Source organism: Dromiciops gliroides, chromosome 3 (assembly GCF_019393635.1).
Source record: "Dromiciops gliroides isolate mDroGli1 chromosome 3, mDroGli1.pri, whole genome shotgun sequence".
NCBI classification, from domain to species: Eukaryota; Metazoa; Chordata; class Mammalia; order Microbiotheria; family Microbiotheriidae; genus Dromiciops; species Dromiciops gliroides.
In genome coordinates, this window is record NC_057863.1 from 333,855,561 (window position 1) to 333,868,711 (window position 13,151).

The following is a 13,151-nucleotide window of genomic DNA, read 5'->3' on the forward strand; positions in this document are numbered from 1 at the left end:
CCTATTTAAATAAGGCTGAAGAGAAAATTTATCACAGTAGTAAAACCTGATTTTTTTTTTACTAGACAATTTAAATTCTCTTTTGTTTTATATTTGTTTGTTTCTTTACCTGCTCCTGCACATCTTCAAATTCTGAGCTGAGCAGCTCTATGAAGATTGGCACAGCTCCTGCTTGAATCACAATTCGAGTCTGAAGGGAATTCCCTGAAGCAATATTTGTCAGCACCCAAGCTGATTCAAACTATAAAAATAAAAACAATTTTTCATTGTTATAGTTCGTAACTTATACAAAAAAAGAACACTCAAGTTTCTCTACAGAGAAATGAGAATAAGACAATATTAACTGTGGTTTTCAGCAGGTTAAGCAGATAAAATGAAATTCTGAAACTAAGTACTCATAAACTAAAGTAACATTGTAAGTGACTTTTCATACCACTCCAATGAGTCATCAAGTATAACACTTCTGGGCCATGCCATCTGATCTGACACTATGCCATCTGGCCCACCAGGATTTTCTACTCACCCTGATGTTGACCCTTCCTATATGTGTCGTCTCCTCCAATTAGAATGTTAGTTCCATGACAGAAAGGACTGTCCTGCTTTTTCATATTCCCCCACACTTAGCATAGTCCTTGACATATAACAAGTGCTTAATAAATGCCTTTTCATTCATGTAACGTACAGAACATGACTAACTTTAGATCAAGAAGTTGAAGATAAATAAAAAACAAATAAATGAGTAAGGACTTTTGGTTGTGCCTATCAGGGTAAAAGTTTAAAGCAAAGGCAGCAAGAAAAATAACCCATATAAAATGATAAGTAGGACAAAGATAAAAATAATAGAGATGGCAGAGGAAGAAAAGGATGGCCTTCCAGTATTGAGAAAGTTCTGAAACATAAGATATAAGAATTAATAAGTTAAGGCAACAGCATTTTGGATACATTATTATAAGAAAAACTCCTGGTCTACGTGGATTTGCAGAAGAATTCTTTCAAACTTGCAACAGCTATACTACACAAATTATTCCCCAAAATTGAGAATGCTCTACCAAAATCCTTTTCACGAGACAAATATAGTCCTAATATCTAAACCAAGGAAAGAAAAGCAACAGAAGAGAACTAAAGATCATATCATTAATGAATAGTAATTCAAAAACTTTAAATAAAATCTTGGCAAAAAGATTATAGCTTCTTATCCAAACAAGCATCTACCATGATCAAATTGGATTTATACCAAGAATACAAGGATGGTTCAACATTAGGAAAATAATATAATCACACTAAAAGCAAAACCATCCCAAAACACAATTATCTCAAGATATGCAGAAAAGGCCTATCACAAAGTTCAATATATATTTGTAGTAAAAACTCTACAAGTCAATTGGTCATTGAGTATATATTAAGTGCCCACTATGTGGCAGGCACTATGCAATGTATAGACATAAAGCTAAGTTTTAAAAATATGTTGGTAACAAGTACCTAACTAAGTGTCAGAGGCCGGATTTGAACTCAGGTCCTCCTGAATTCAAGGCCAGTGCTTTATCCACTGCGTCCCGTAGCTGCCCCTGTCATTCCCTTATAATACAAGATATGGTCCATTCTATCCCTGGAGGAAATCAGTCATTATTAGGTCATCTACTGTATCTATTATTTGAGCTTGGCTATTCCTGCCATTACCCAACTATTTCATTATCACATTTGTTCATGTTTGGGAAGCATATTTATGTGTATTGAATCATTTGCTGCCTCCACTTTATCACACACTCAACACTTCTAACCTTTGAACAACACATAGCTTTCATTCCTACCCTATATACCCAACCTTGACTGGATTTGCTTTCTTAGTACTCAATCTTTTAGAAATCTCTTCAGCAGCTGGCAAAACTAACCATTTCCTCTTGTTAATATCATTTGTTCCTTAGCTTAAGAGATACTGGACTCTCATGGTTCCTGCTGCTTCTTAGTTGACTCTTTGTTGTCCTACCTCCTTTATACTGGCATTCCCCAAGGTCTTGTCTTTGGCCCATTTCTTGCTCCCCACAAATTGACTTTAATACAGATGATTCCTAATTTCTACCTCTCACCTTAACATTTCTCCTAATCTTCAGAACCAACATTTCTGACTACCTACTGGATCACTGCTCCTGGATGTTCTACTGACATTCAAAATCAGTGCATTTAGAACCAATTCCTCACATTTTCCCCAAATCTGCTTTTCCTTCAAGTTTCCTGTTTCTGTTAATACAAATATTATCTTTTTAAAAAATAGCATTGTAGAGTTTACAAAGACCTTCCCTTACACAACAATTTTATAGAGGCAGAAACTGAGACACAGAAAGGTGAAATGTCCATGTTCACATAGCTTGATATGGCAATACTATTATCTCAGTCACCCAATTACCCAGTCACTTCTAGTCATTGTAGACCTTGGTGTTTTCTTTGTTTCTTCTTCCCATCCTGTATATACAAATCAGCCTCTAAGGTTTGTCAATTTGTTTTCTTCAGTATCACAAGGAACTGTCTACTTCTTTCTGTTCCCATTTTCATTACCCTAGTTTTCAGGTTCTTATTATATGTTACCTGGTAGATTACTGCAAAACTCAGTTTTTCTACCTCCAGTCTACCATACATGCTGATTAATTTTTCCTATGTCCATATCCAAACATGTTACTTTTTGACTGGAAGCTCAAAAGGACTTAAAAGTTTTTCATTACCTCCTCAACAAAATACAAACTCCATAGCCTAGCAATCAAGGCCATTTATAATCTAAGTCCAATCTACTTTTGCAAATTTATATTATACTATATTATCCTATAGCCAACACATCTCATTCCCTAAACTGATCAAAATGTTCAAGAAAAATATATTCTGCTCTACCAGTTGAAATCTTACTGTTAATTCAAAGCTCAGTTCAGGTCCTCCATCCTTCAGAACTCCAATTCCTCTATCTAAAATTAATCTCTATGTCCTCTGAACTCTGCTTGTAATTCTTATATACTTATAACATAATATTTGTGGACATATCTTATTTTCTTACTAGGCCATAAATTCCTTAAGGTAGGGACAATGCTGGTGTCTTACACATCATAGGTATAAACAAATTTGTTTAAATTATTCATCTTAATTTTTAAAATAGGAACACAATTATTATCTAAAAGTAATTACAAAATTCAACCTTTTTAGCAGTGATAGGCAAAGCAATCAAATCAAGCACTTCTAAAGTTTAAAAACATTTAAGTGTGATGAATGATAACTGTCCAAATGAACAATTTCCTTTAAAAACTTCCACTTTAAACAAAGAAATAATCATCTGCAGAAAAAAGTGGCAGCCAAAAGTAACTTTGATTATTCTTATTTTCTCTTTTGGTTATTTTATCTCTTTATTTCCATGGGGCTGTCTCAAGTTTTTGCAGTTTTTTAAGCTGGCACCATGTCGAGGAGAACCAGACAAGCCATCAAGCAGTGGACATTTTCTGTAGGTTTCACTTGCCCTAGCTCATCTCTCATCATGAAGAGGTTATTAAAACCACTTTCAACTGGAGAATTGGTGGGACATTCTTAAGAACTGATGTTTTCTCTTTCCCCTTCTCAGTCTCTACCTTCTAGTGATGGGTTCTTTTAAGAGAGGGAAAATGAGAAATCCAAAGAAGGTGGAGTACTTCTGACCTCCCATCAAGTTTCCCACTCCATGCTGAAGTACGCCTGGTCCCCCTTCTCCATTTGGATCAGGACTCTTGCTGGCCACTTTGCAGGTCTCACTGTTTCCTAGCAAATGCTAGGATCACTGGTCGCCCATTTTACATCAGGCTCACCTAGAGAGCAAGTGAAAAGAGAGGCTAATATCAGAAAAGTAAACCTAGACATCAAACCCTGCAGAGAACAGTGCCTGAGCTCTGAGCAACCTTCCAACCAAAGCAGAAGGACCGACGAGAAGGGTAAGAAAGGGCCTGCTGCAGTTTATTGCAATAAGTCAGGAAGAGGGAGGGACAAAGGGAAAAACAAGTCAGTTTTATTAAATTCATAATTCTAAGATACAGTGCCTCTGTCCAGTGTTTAGGGCTGTAAGATAATTAATTCACCTCTGTTTTTAGTTGCCCTTATAAAAGCAGGCATGAGGGTACTGAAACACCTCCCTAAAGCAAAGAGAGATCATAGAGATGATAAGTCCAAAGTGACAGAGCCATTAGGGAGATGAACTTCGGAAACCTAGGATGAGACAGTCCAAATTCCACGGCTACAGTCCAGGGCACCCTCAAGAGAATGTTTTACATTCTCAGCACTATCTGCATTTCCCCAAAGAGGTAGGTTAAATGATGGTATTCTGACCCAGCATACTCAGCCTCCTTCTGAAAAACCAATGTCCTCAGATATCTGAGTCTTTACTGCCACTGAACTCATAAATATTCTCCCATACAGACAACAATGTCACCAAACCTCCAGATTTCATGCCACTTCAGGGGTCTATTAGGGAAGATTTACAGACTGGTTTCTCTCAGGTAACAAGGCTAGAAAAGGATACAGGCCACAATGTCCATATTAAATGTGTCTGTCTCCTATAACTAACTGCTTCCCCTTCAGGTCTAGAGCATTTCACTGACTTTAAAAGCAAGAGTGATTCCTCTTAGTTGGAGTCAAATGGGCAGTGAGGAATACTTCTCGGACAATATTGCGTTCCTATCTCTTGCTCTCCTGTCTCTGCCTTGTTCCCTGCCATTGGGGATAGGTTTTATTGACGGTGCTAAAGGTAAAGCAGTAACCAAATTCCCTTCTGAATTTGGTCACAATTCAATGTGACTCTAGCCAAAAGACAGAAGAGTCAAAGACAACTTGAAACCTAAGGCCTTTTCAAATAGCCAGGAACATATCAAGGCCACTAGTACTCTACTCTCCACCAACCCTATCCTCTCCTCCCCATTTCCATCTTCCAAGTAGTTTAGAGCTTCTTCCTCACTTGAATAAATAAATGGCAGAGCATGATGGTTCTCAACTTGAAGGTATCCTCACCCCTCCTCCTGATAAACTTTTTGCCATTCTAAGGATAATGATGCTTGTCCCCATGTCACACCTCAGAGAGAAAAATTTTGTGCTCTGGACACAAAAAGGAAAAAAAAACAAGGGCCCTCTCTGGCCCTCCATCACTCTAAAGATAATCAGCAGTCTTTGGCAGCCAAAATGATAAAACATACTGGAGACACTCTTATGGGCAACAGAGCTGCCTGACAGGTTAAAGTCAACCTGATAAAGGATTCTCTCTTGCTCTTCAAACTAATGGAGCACCTCATGGACCAAAGGTTGATGTGGGAGGTGACAATGCCATTGTAACTCTTGCCTATGAATACTCCTCAGTATAAATATTTTCCCCTTCTTAGGGATGGATGCCTTAGTCATTCATGTATGAATGACTAGTATATCTAGGCTAATGAAGGAATCTGAGTGCCTGCTTATATGAATAGCATATAGGCTGGATTAAATTTCTGGAGGAATTTTTCTAGGGCTCAAATATCCAGAAGAATCTAAGCAGATGATTTTAGAAGGTTATAGGTTTATGTGATCTAGCTCGGAGAAACGGCTGATAATGGATTATGCTATACTCTGTTGGCATTACTAGAGTCTAGACATGGAGTCTCAACTGTCTCACTCTAGGACTGCCCAATTCATTTTTCAATTTAGTGCTATATAAAATCTTTATGCCACATTATGGCACTGAATCCTAAACCTATTTATAAAAATGAAATGAACTAAGAATGAATTCAGCAGTTCTCCCCTGGCATTTTAAATTCCTAATCTCAGTGAGGCAGAGATGAATTTTTTCAGATTACAATCATGGACAAATCAACTTAGTTTTTCCACTTTCCCTACTACCCTCATCCAATTAAAAATATCATACAACAGACTGCAGTAAAGTTCCTTTTTTGGTTCCTTTGGTTTCCTTCCCAGAAGATTGTTTGAAGCTCAGGCTCTGTTCTCTGCAGTATTGGTTGTCTGGATTTACTCTTCTGATATAAGCCTTTTCCTTGTTCTCTAGATGATCCTGATATACAGATGGCTGATGAGCATATCCTGGTCTTTGCCAGGGACCAAAATATAACACAGGAATCATCTAGTAAAACAGTCCTAATCCAAATGGAGCATGGGGATTGGGTGAATCTCAAGCTGGAACTGGGAAACTTGATAGAAGGTTGAAGTACTCTACCTTTTCTTGATTTCTTGTTTTCCCTTCTTGAAGTAATTCATCACTGAAACAGAGTAGATGAGAAGACAGAAAGCAGGGGTAGGAAGATATTAAAAAGAAAAGATATCTTGAACATGTTCTACAAATTTCAAAATCATAGTTCCATGTATATATACAATGTTTTGGACAGTGAGAAATATGGGGACCAGCAGCAAGTGAAACTTACATAAATGACTGCCATTTACCAGCTTGTTCCATTCCCCATGTGGCACCAGTCTTAGATCAGTGCAGAATCCTGAGACCATGGATTGAATAGTCAAATAATAGAACTTATCAATCATCATCCTTAGTTTAAAAAAAATAGCCCAATATACAAAACAAACAGTAAAATAAATGAAAGCTATTGTGAATGCCACTTTTTTGCTCTTTTAAAAACATCTTTAATATGTTTTTAGTAAACTGAGATCCATATAATTCAATACAAAGATATGTGGTGATCCATTTGGTACCTAATTTCTTAAGGTGATCATCAAAAATTCCAAAGATTGGTTTGAAGACCTAGACCAAATTTCTGAAAATGATGAAAAGTAACCCCAAAGGCTATTGGGAGTTGTGGTATTTTGATCCCATTTCTGTTTTTGAATCAACTGGCAATACATTTGGTTAAATTTGTTACTTCAAAAGAGATTCAACGTTAGGTGATTATCTAGTCTGTCATATTAATAGTTAATTCCCTGGATACACACATACATATACACATATGCATACATATATATGTGTGCATGTACATATATGAGTTGGTATTCTTTCTTCCTAAGTCTGTTCTTGTAATTTTCTTTTCAGCACCACTGTTATTACCTTTGACTTTTCCCTCTCTCACATGTGACCTATCAGCAACAAGGATTCTGTTGATCTCATAGCCAAAATATTTGGTTTGTATTACCATCTGCCTGATCTACTTTAATATCTTATTTACAGATCTTCCTACTTTTACATTTTCCTCCTTCTAATCCTTTTTCCACATCAGTGACAGAATAATCTTTCTTATACCAAGATCTGTTCAACAATGAAAAATTTTCAGTGCCTCCCTACTGTATCGAGTTCAAATTCTTCTGTTTCCACAATCTGCCACCACCCTATCTTTCCATCCTTGCTGTTCCTGTAGTTCCATTTTTTATAACCCCACTCAAATAACAGCTCTTCCAGAAAGCCTTTCCCAAATGGTGACAATCACCTCCCTAAGACCTCAAGTAATAATTTTTTTTGGATAATTCTTATCATGTAATATTGTACATTATAGCTATCTGTGTTAGTGTCTTAGTTCCCTACAAGGCTATGTGTTCCTTGGGCTCAGGACTCACATATTTAAACTTTCTAACTCTTCCTAGGACCTAATACATAGCAGATGCTCAATAAAAATTTGTTATTGCTCTTGTATCATGTATGGACCAGGATGTCAAGAGATAACTTCTATGAATTACTCTTTCAATGGTGAAATAATCCAATATGGAAATCACAGAGTTACCTTTACGTCTGTTACAACTATAAATCAAAGATAAGCCACTATAAATATATGTTCCATATGATAATGATTTCCTCTACTACAAGCACTTCCTAAGGAGTTGTCTTTTTAGCAAGTAATTGTACAAACTGATACACTGTTAGCAAATCAAAAAGAAGTTAACTCTAATGACTGAAACTGAAGTGTACATATTAACAAAACTATAAAGTAATTTTTGGTATGTCAGTAGTGTTCTTTCACTGCAAAGTAATACGCAAAAAAGTGAAGAAGAAAAGTCCATACCTGTAATGTACAATTCTCTTTTCGTTTGAGGAATTCCACAAACCTGGCTACAACTCCTGGTGTGCTGATGACTTCATCAATTGGTGGATTAGGTTCTTTTTCACACACACACAAAAAGGGAAAAAAATTTAACCTTTAATTTTAATATATATATATATATATACTTAGTAGCTCTAAAGTACTCCATAATGTTTTCCTCATTCCTGTTTTTCCCTTCATGAGAAAGGTTCACTACTAAACAAAACAGATAAAATTTTACACTAGTAATGTTTTATCAAATGAGTTCTGTTCATATTAATGAAGAGAGCTAATCTCAGAATCATAATTATAGAAGAAAGATGAAATCTTAGCACTAGAAAGGAACTTAGAGCTCATCTAGTCTAACCCCCTGATTTTGAAAGTAATGATGCTATTACTTTATTACTTTTATTAGGCTTATAGCTCAGTGTTCTACATCTAGAAGGGACTTTAGAGGCAATCTAATCCTTTCATTTAACAGATGAAGAAGATGAAGACCAGGAAGGTTAAATGATCTGACTAAGATCACAAGGCAGTGTAAGTCACCAACAGGTCTTGAAGTCCTATCCTCTGACCCCCCAAAACAGTAGTTATTCTGCTATACCAGGCTGTTTTCCAATGCCAATACTGAGATGTTATTATATGAGAAAACTGAGGTCTGAAGACCTATGATCCTGGGTTTCTCCCTCCCTTTGATTGGAGAGGGTGGACACTGGAGAGTTCCTCCCAGATCCTTTATTTAGGGAGGGTACCCAGGGGATCCATCTCATAATTTCTTACCAGTTGCACTCCTCTGTACTTGATGGTCTCTAGAAACTCATCATCCTGCAAGATCATACCAACCCTGAAACTCTTAACTTATTTATTACTCCTTGACTCTGGGATTGCCCCACTCCCTTCACACTGCAGATATCAGAGCTCCTCCCAGATTTCACCTGTTCTATGACTGATGATATGGCCTTATAAAAGGTATAAAAGTTCTTAGTGTCACCCACTAATGAAGATTTTCTTCTACAACAGATGTTGTTTCCTTGATAAAGCATTTACTCCCTGCTTTGTTCTACACTGTGTGAGAGTTTATTTTTTTTTATTTTTGCAGGACAATAAGGTTTAACTGACTTGCTCAGGGTCACACAGCTAGTAAGTGTCAAATGTCTGAGGTCAGATTCAAACTCAGGTCCTCCTGAATCCAGGGTCAGTGCTTTATCCACTGTGCCACCTAGCTGCCTCTGTGTGAGAGTTTAGACTAAATGACCTCTAATGTTCCTTCCAACTCTAAGATTCTAAGACTTATTTGAGTCAGGGACATAACCTGATTCAACCCAAGTTGATTATGTGGAAATGACCATACACACACTCAGATCATCAAAACCTTTGACAAACTGAGTAAATTTAGTGGTACTACTTTACTTTAGTGGTAAATTGGGAACATTAAAATTGGAAATTATTTTCCTTTCACAGGATCTCTTATTTTTCATCAAAAAAGTAAATGAGGCTAAAGGGAGAGCCCAGATGTCTCAATTTAAATGAGTTGTTAAATGCTATTTCAATCAATCAGTGGTCTTTTATGCAGTAGGTTAGAATGAGAAAAAAACATCTTAGTTGTATCCATTCTAATCAAAGTGGGAAAAGTAAGACTATAAGCATTGATTATAAATTATACGTATTTTTTTCTTCTGATAAGATAGTTCAAAATATACTGATCTATAGTAAGGAATGTGTTTTGTGGAAGTCATACTATGGAAATATCTACAAAATATATGCTTGTAATAGATTCATAACTTACCTTTTGAAAGTAGCTTTCTGAACTTCTGGGTTGCTGAAAGTTGCTGCTCTGGGCTATTGGAGAATATCATTTCAATCATATCAGAGGTAATGACACCACCCTGCAATAACACACAATATCCAAATATAATCAAATAGTTTTCAGAGAAAAGCTAAATGAACATACTACTATAGGTTCACAAAATAATTTTTCAAGAAAAACATAAAAACATAGATAATACAACAATGGGCAAATACAAGGAACTAGGTTTAACTTCTTGCGTTTTGAATCAAAACATACACGCATGCATACATATATATACACACTTAAATACAATCCAAGTTCAAGTTCTGCCTCTGATGTAGATTGGCAATAAGACCCTGGGCAAATCGAATAGCCTCTCAATGTTCTATGTATCCCTATAAATTGTAGGGATAGTAGCTGGCCTTCTGTTAGAGAGTTTCCATCATGAATGAAATAATAGGTCTTGTCCTTATGACTAGTCTTTCATTTAGACTCGCAAGGAACCTAAGTGAAAGATACACCTTAGGAAGTGGCTTATACCAAGAATACTATAGCTAAACTGTAGTCATTGAAAAATAATAGAAAGAAAACGAGGTTAAGTACAAGAAATCAAGTCAGAACATAAGAGGGCTTCAGGTAGGTTTCCTTTACTTTAATAGGTACAATAAACATGACACTATTTTTCAATTCCATTCTATTATGAAAATGAAAGAAAAGTCCCGGACACTTCTCTACCCACACAACCAACTTACCAAATTTTAACACAGGTATTTGTGTCACATCTCCCCAGTTAGATGGTGAGATCCTTGAAGACAGTGAGTATATATCTTAGTCGTGTTTACATTCATTAGCACTAATCCCAATACCATTAATGTAGAATGCTCTTGATAATTGCTTGCTAGATGAATGGTCATTTGAAAGATTTTTTGATGAACTGATGGGAAACATTTGTCAAAAGTTTCATTTGAGTATTTATCATGCTGACATGGATAAAGTCTATGAAAAACATCTTACAAAGGTGGTCATGAAGGTTTCAGAACTTCCAAATGAACTTTGACATCCACAGTGATTAACGATGTACAATAAGAGCCAATAATATGGCTCCGCAATACTTTTCTTACAATTTAGCTACCATATATGTGCCTGTAGTTCAATGAAGTCACCTCTAGATGGTGATCTCCTCTGTGTGGTGGAACAAATAAGCAGCCTATTTAGAATTACTGAAAATCAATGCTAAGAAAGGTTCTGAAGATCATAGTTTTAGAGCTACAACATGAGAGACACCTTGTTGTAGGACGGCTCTCAAAACTGTATTTTGTTCTATTCAATTAATACATTTTTTTAAACAGTGGACAAATGTCAGCAATACAATGACCTAGACAATTCTGAAGGACTTATGAAAAATGCTATCCATCTCCAAAGAAAGAACTGATGGAGTCTATATGAAGATTAAAGCATACTTTTTTAAACATTTTTCTTGGTGTTTTTTGTCTTGTGTCTTCTTTTACAACATCACTAATATGGACATATGTTTTGTACAACTGTACATGTATAACTTATATCAAATTGTCTGCCTTCTCAATAGGGGAGGAGGAGAAATAGGGAGGAAAGATTAGTAATTTGGAAGTCAAAAAATTTTAAAACCAATGTTAAAAATTGTTTTGACATGTAATTGGGGGTGATAAAAATAATTATTTTAAAAAATAAACAGCAGAAAATGGAAGGTAAATGAGCAGGTATCAACATCTTGGCTAATTTTATCCCCCACACAGTAGAGGCTGAAGAGCCTGCTTTCATAGAGACATGATGAAGGCAATGAAATGCCTTAGAAAGTCCTACAGCATTCACAGATGTTCTGTAACTGGTTCTGGTCTGCTAGGTTTGTGATAAAGAGGAGCCTTTTCAACTGGCTGCATAGGCATAATTTGGGTGCATTCGAAAAGTTACCTAGAGTTGTATCTTTGGTTCCCCTCCTTCCTGACTAGTACTCTGGTGAAACATAATGTTATCTATGAAGGGAGAGATTCTGGGTGCTTTCCATTTGAGGCCAACATATAGACCGGGAATATGAGCCTCTTGCTTTTTGCCACTTTCTATTTTCCGCATGAGCTTCAAAATGTCAGGGGCTAAAGCCACCAAGAGGTCCAAAAGTAGAGTTCATATTGGTTTTATCAGAAAACCACTCCATCATTGAGGCTCTAAGGAATAATGATAATGACCACATCCAGTGATTAACTGATATGAAGGAGTCATCTGGAGGCTATACCATATTTGGAACCTAGTGGGACAAATGCTGTGCAAAAATTAAATTGGAAACAAATCTCCTTAAGAATCAAAGTAGTACGATAGGGGACAGTGTGCTCCTCCAGGTAGGGGTAAAAATGTGTGTACTCCCGATCTTGCGATAGTATCTGTAAATTAATTAAATGCTCCCTTGTAAAACCAAATCTGTGTTCACTGATTAAATGTAAATGAAGCATTAATCACTAACAGCTAACGTGGAGAGGACACATCAAAAAGGGAGGCCTGAACCAAAAATATAAGGGAAAGACACCCCCATTCCCTCAGGAGAACCCCAGGCATCCTAGAACTCTTAGGAGACATAGTCAGCATTGCTCTGGAAGAAAGAGGTCAGAGAGTGATAGGTACTTGTGGGGTCTTATCTGGGATGAAACTTTACTCTTCATATTTACTTATTTGTAAAGACCCCATCAGGAGAAATTCTTCAGCCAGGACTTGAAATTTTTGCATGCTCTGGTTTTTGGGATCCACTTGAAAAAAAATTATCCCCCTCCTTCCCATTTCAGGCTGTAATTGTATAGGTTTTTCCCCCTTTCTGGCGCTTATAAGTCAGACTACTTTGAGATGATTTTTGTAGACCTTTGTATTTGTTGCTTCCTTAAATATTTAAGCACTTTGCTAACTATTAGACTTGTAAACAATATTAAAAATATGGCCTTGCATCACTAAAATTCTGGTGCCTTGTTAAGAAATAATAAAATAAAATTATATTTTCTTTTGGTGTTCAGACTTAGACTGTTTATTTTATTGTGAGATCTTATATACTGCAAAGCTTTAGGACAAAGTTTGCCTGACTTCCTGAAAACATAAGTAATCAATCTTTGGTGTTTAATCCCATTCTTAGGAGCCTTCCTAAGGTTCTTGTTTTGGGCTTACTTGATTTAACTGAGCCTACTTGTTCTGTTACTGACTGAGCTTAATTCTAGTAAGAGTAGCATAGAAGTGAAAGGGATCCATTAGTGGATTTTTTTTCATAAAAGTATTTTATTATTTTCCAGTTACATGTAGAGATAGTTTTCAACATTTGTTTTTACAAGATTTCTACAAAATTTTTCTCCCTCCCTCCC

At 36.3% G+C, this 13,151-nt stretch overlaps 1 protein-coding gene across 1 annotated transcript in view; it reads right to left on the minus strand.

Moving 5' to 3' along the window:
• KPNA1 (karyopherin subunit alpha 1) overlaps nucleotides 1-13,151 on the minus strand; it is a 95,274-nt gene that overhangs the window by 25,041 nt on the left and 57,082 nt on the right. Inside the window, exons 4-6 of the mRNA XM_043992833.1 lie at nucleotides 9,781-9,880; nucleotides 7,977-8,071; nucleotides 110-241 (exon numbers count right to left, since the gene is read on the minus strand). Of these exons, the coding sequence (XP_043848768.1) occupies nucleotides 110-241; nucleotides 7,977-8,071; nucleotides 9,781-9,880 (327 nt within the window). The remainder of the gene's footprint in view (nucleotides 1-109; nucleotides 242-7,976; nucleotides 8,072-9,780; nucleotides 9,881-13,151) is intronic.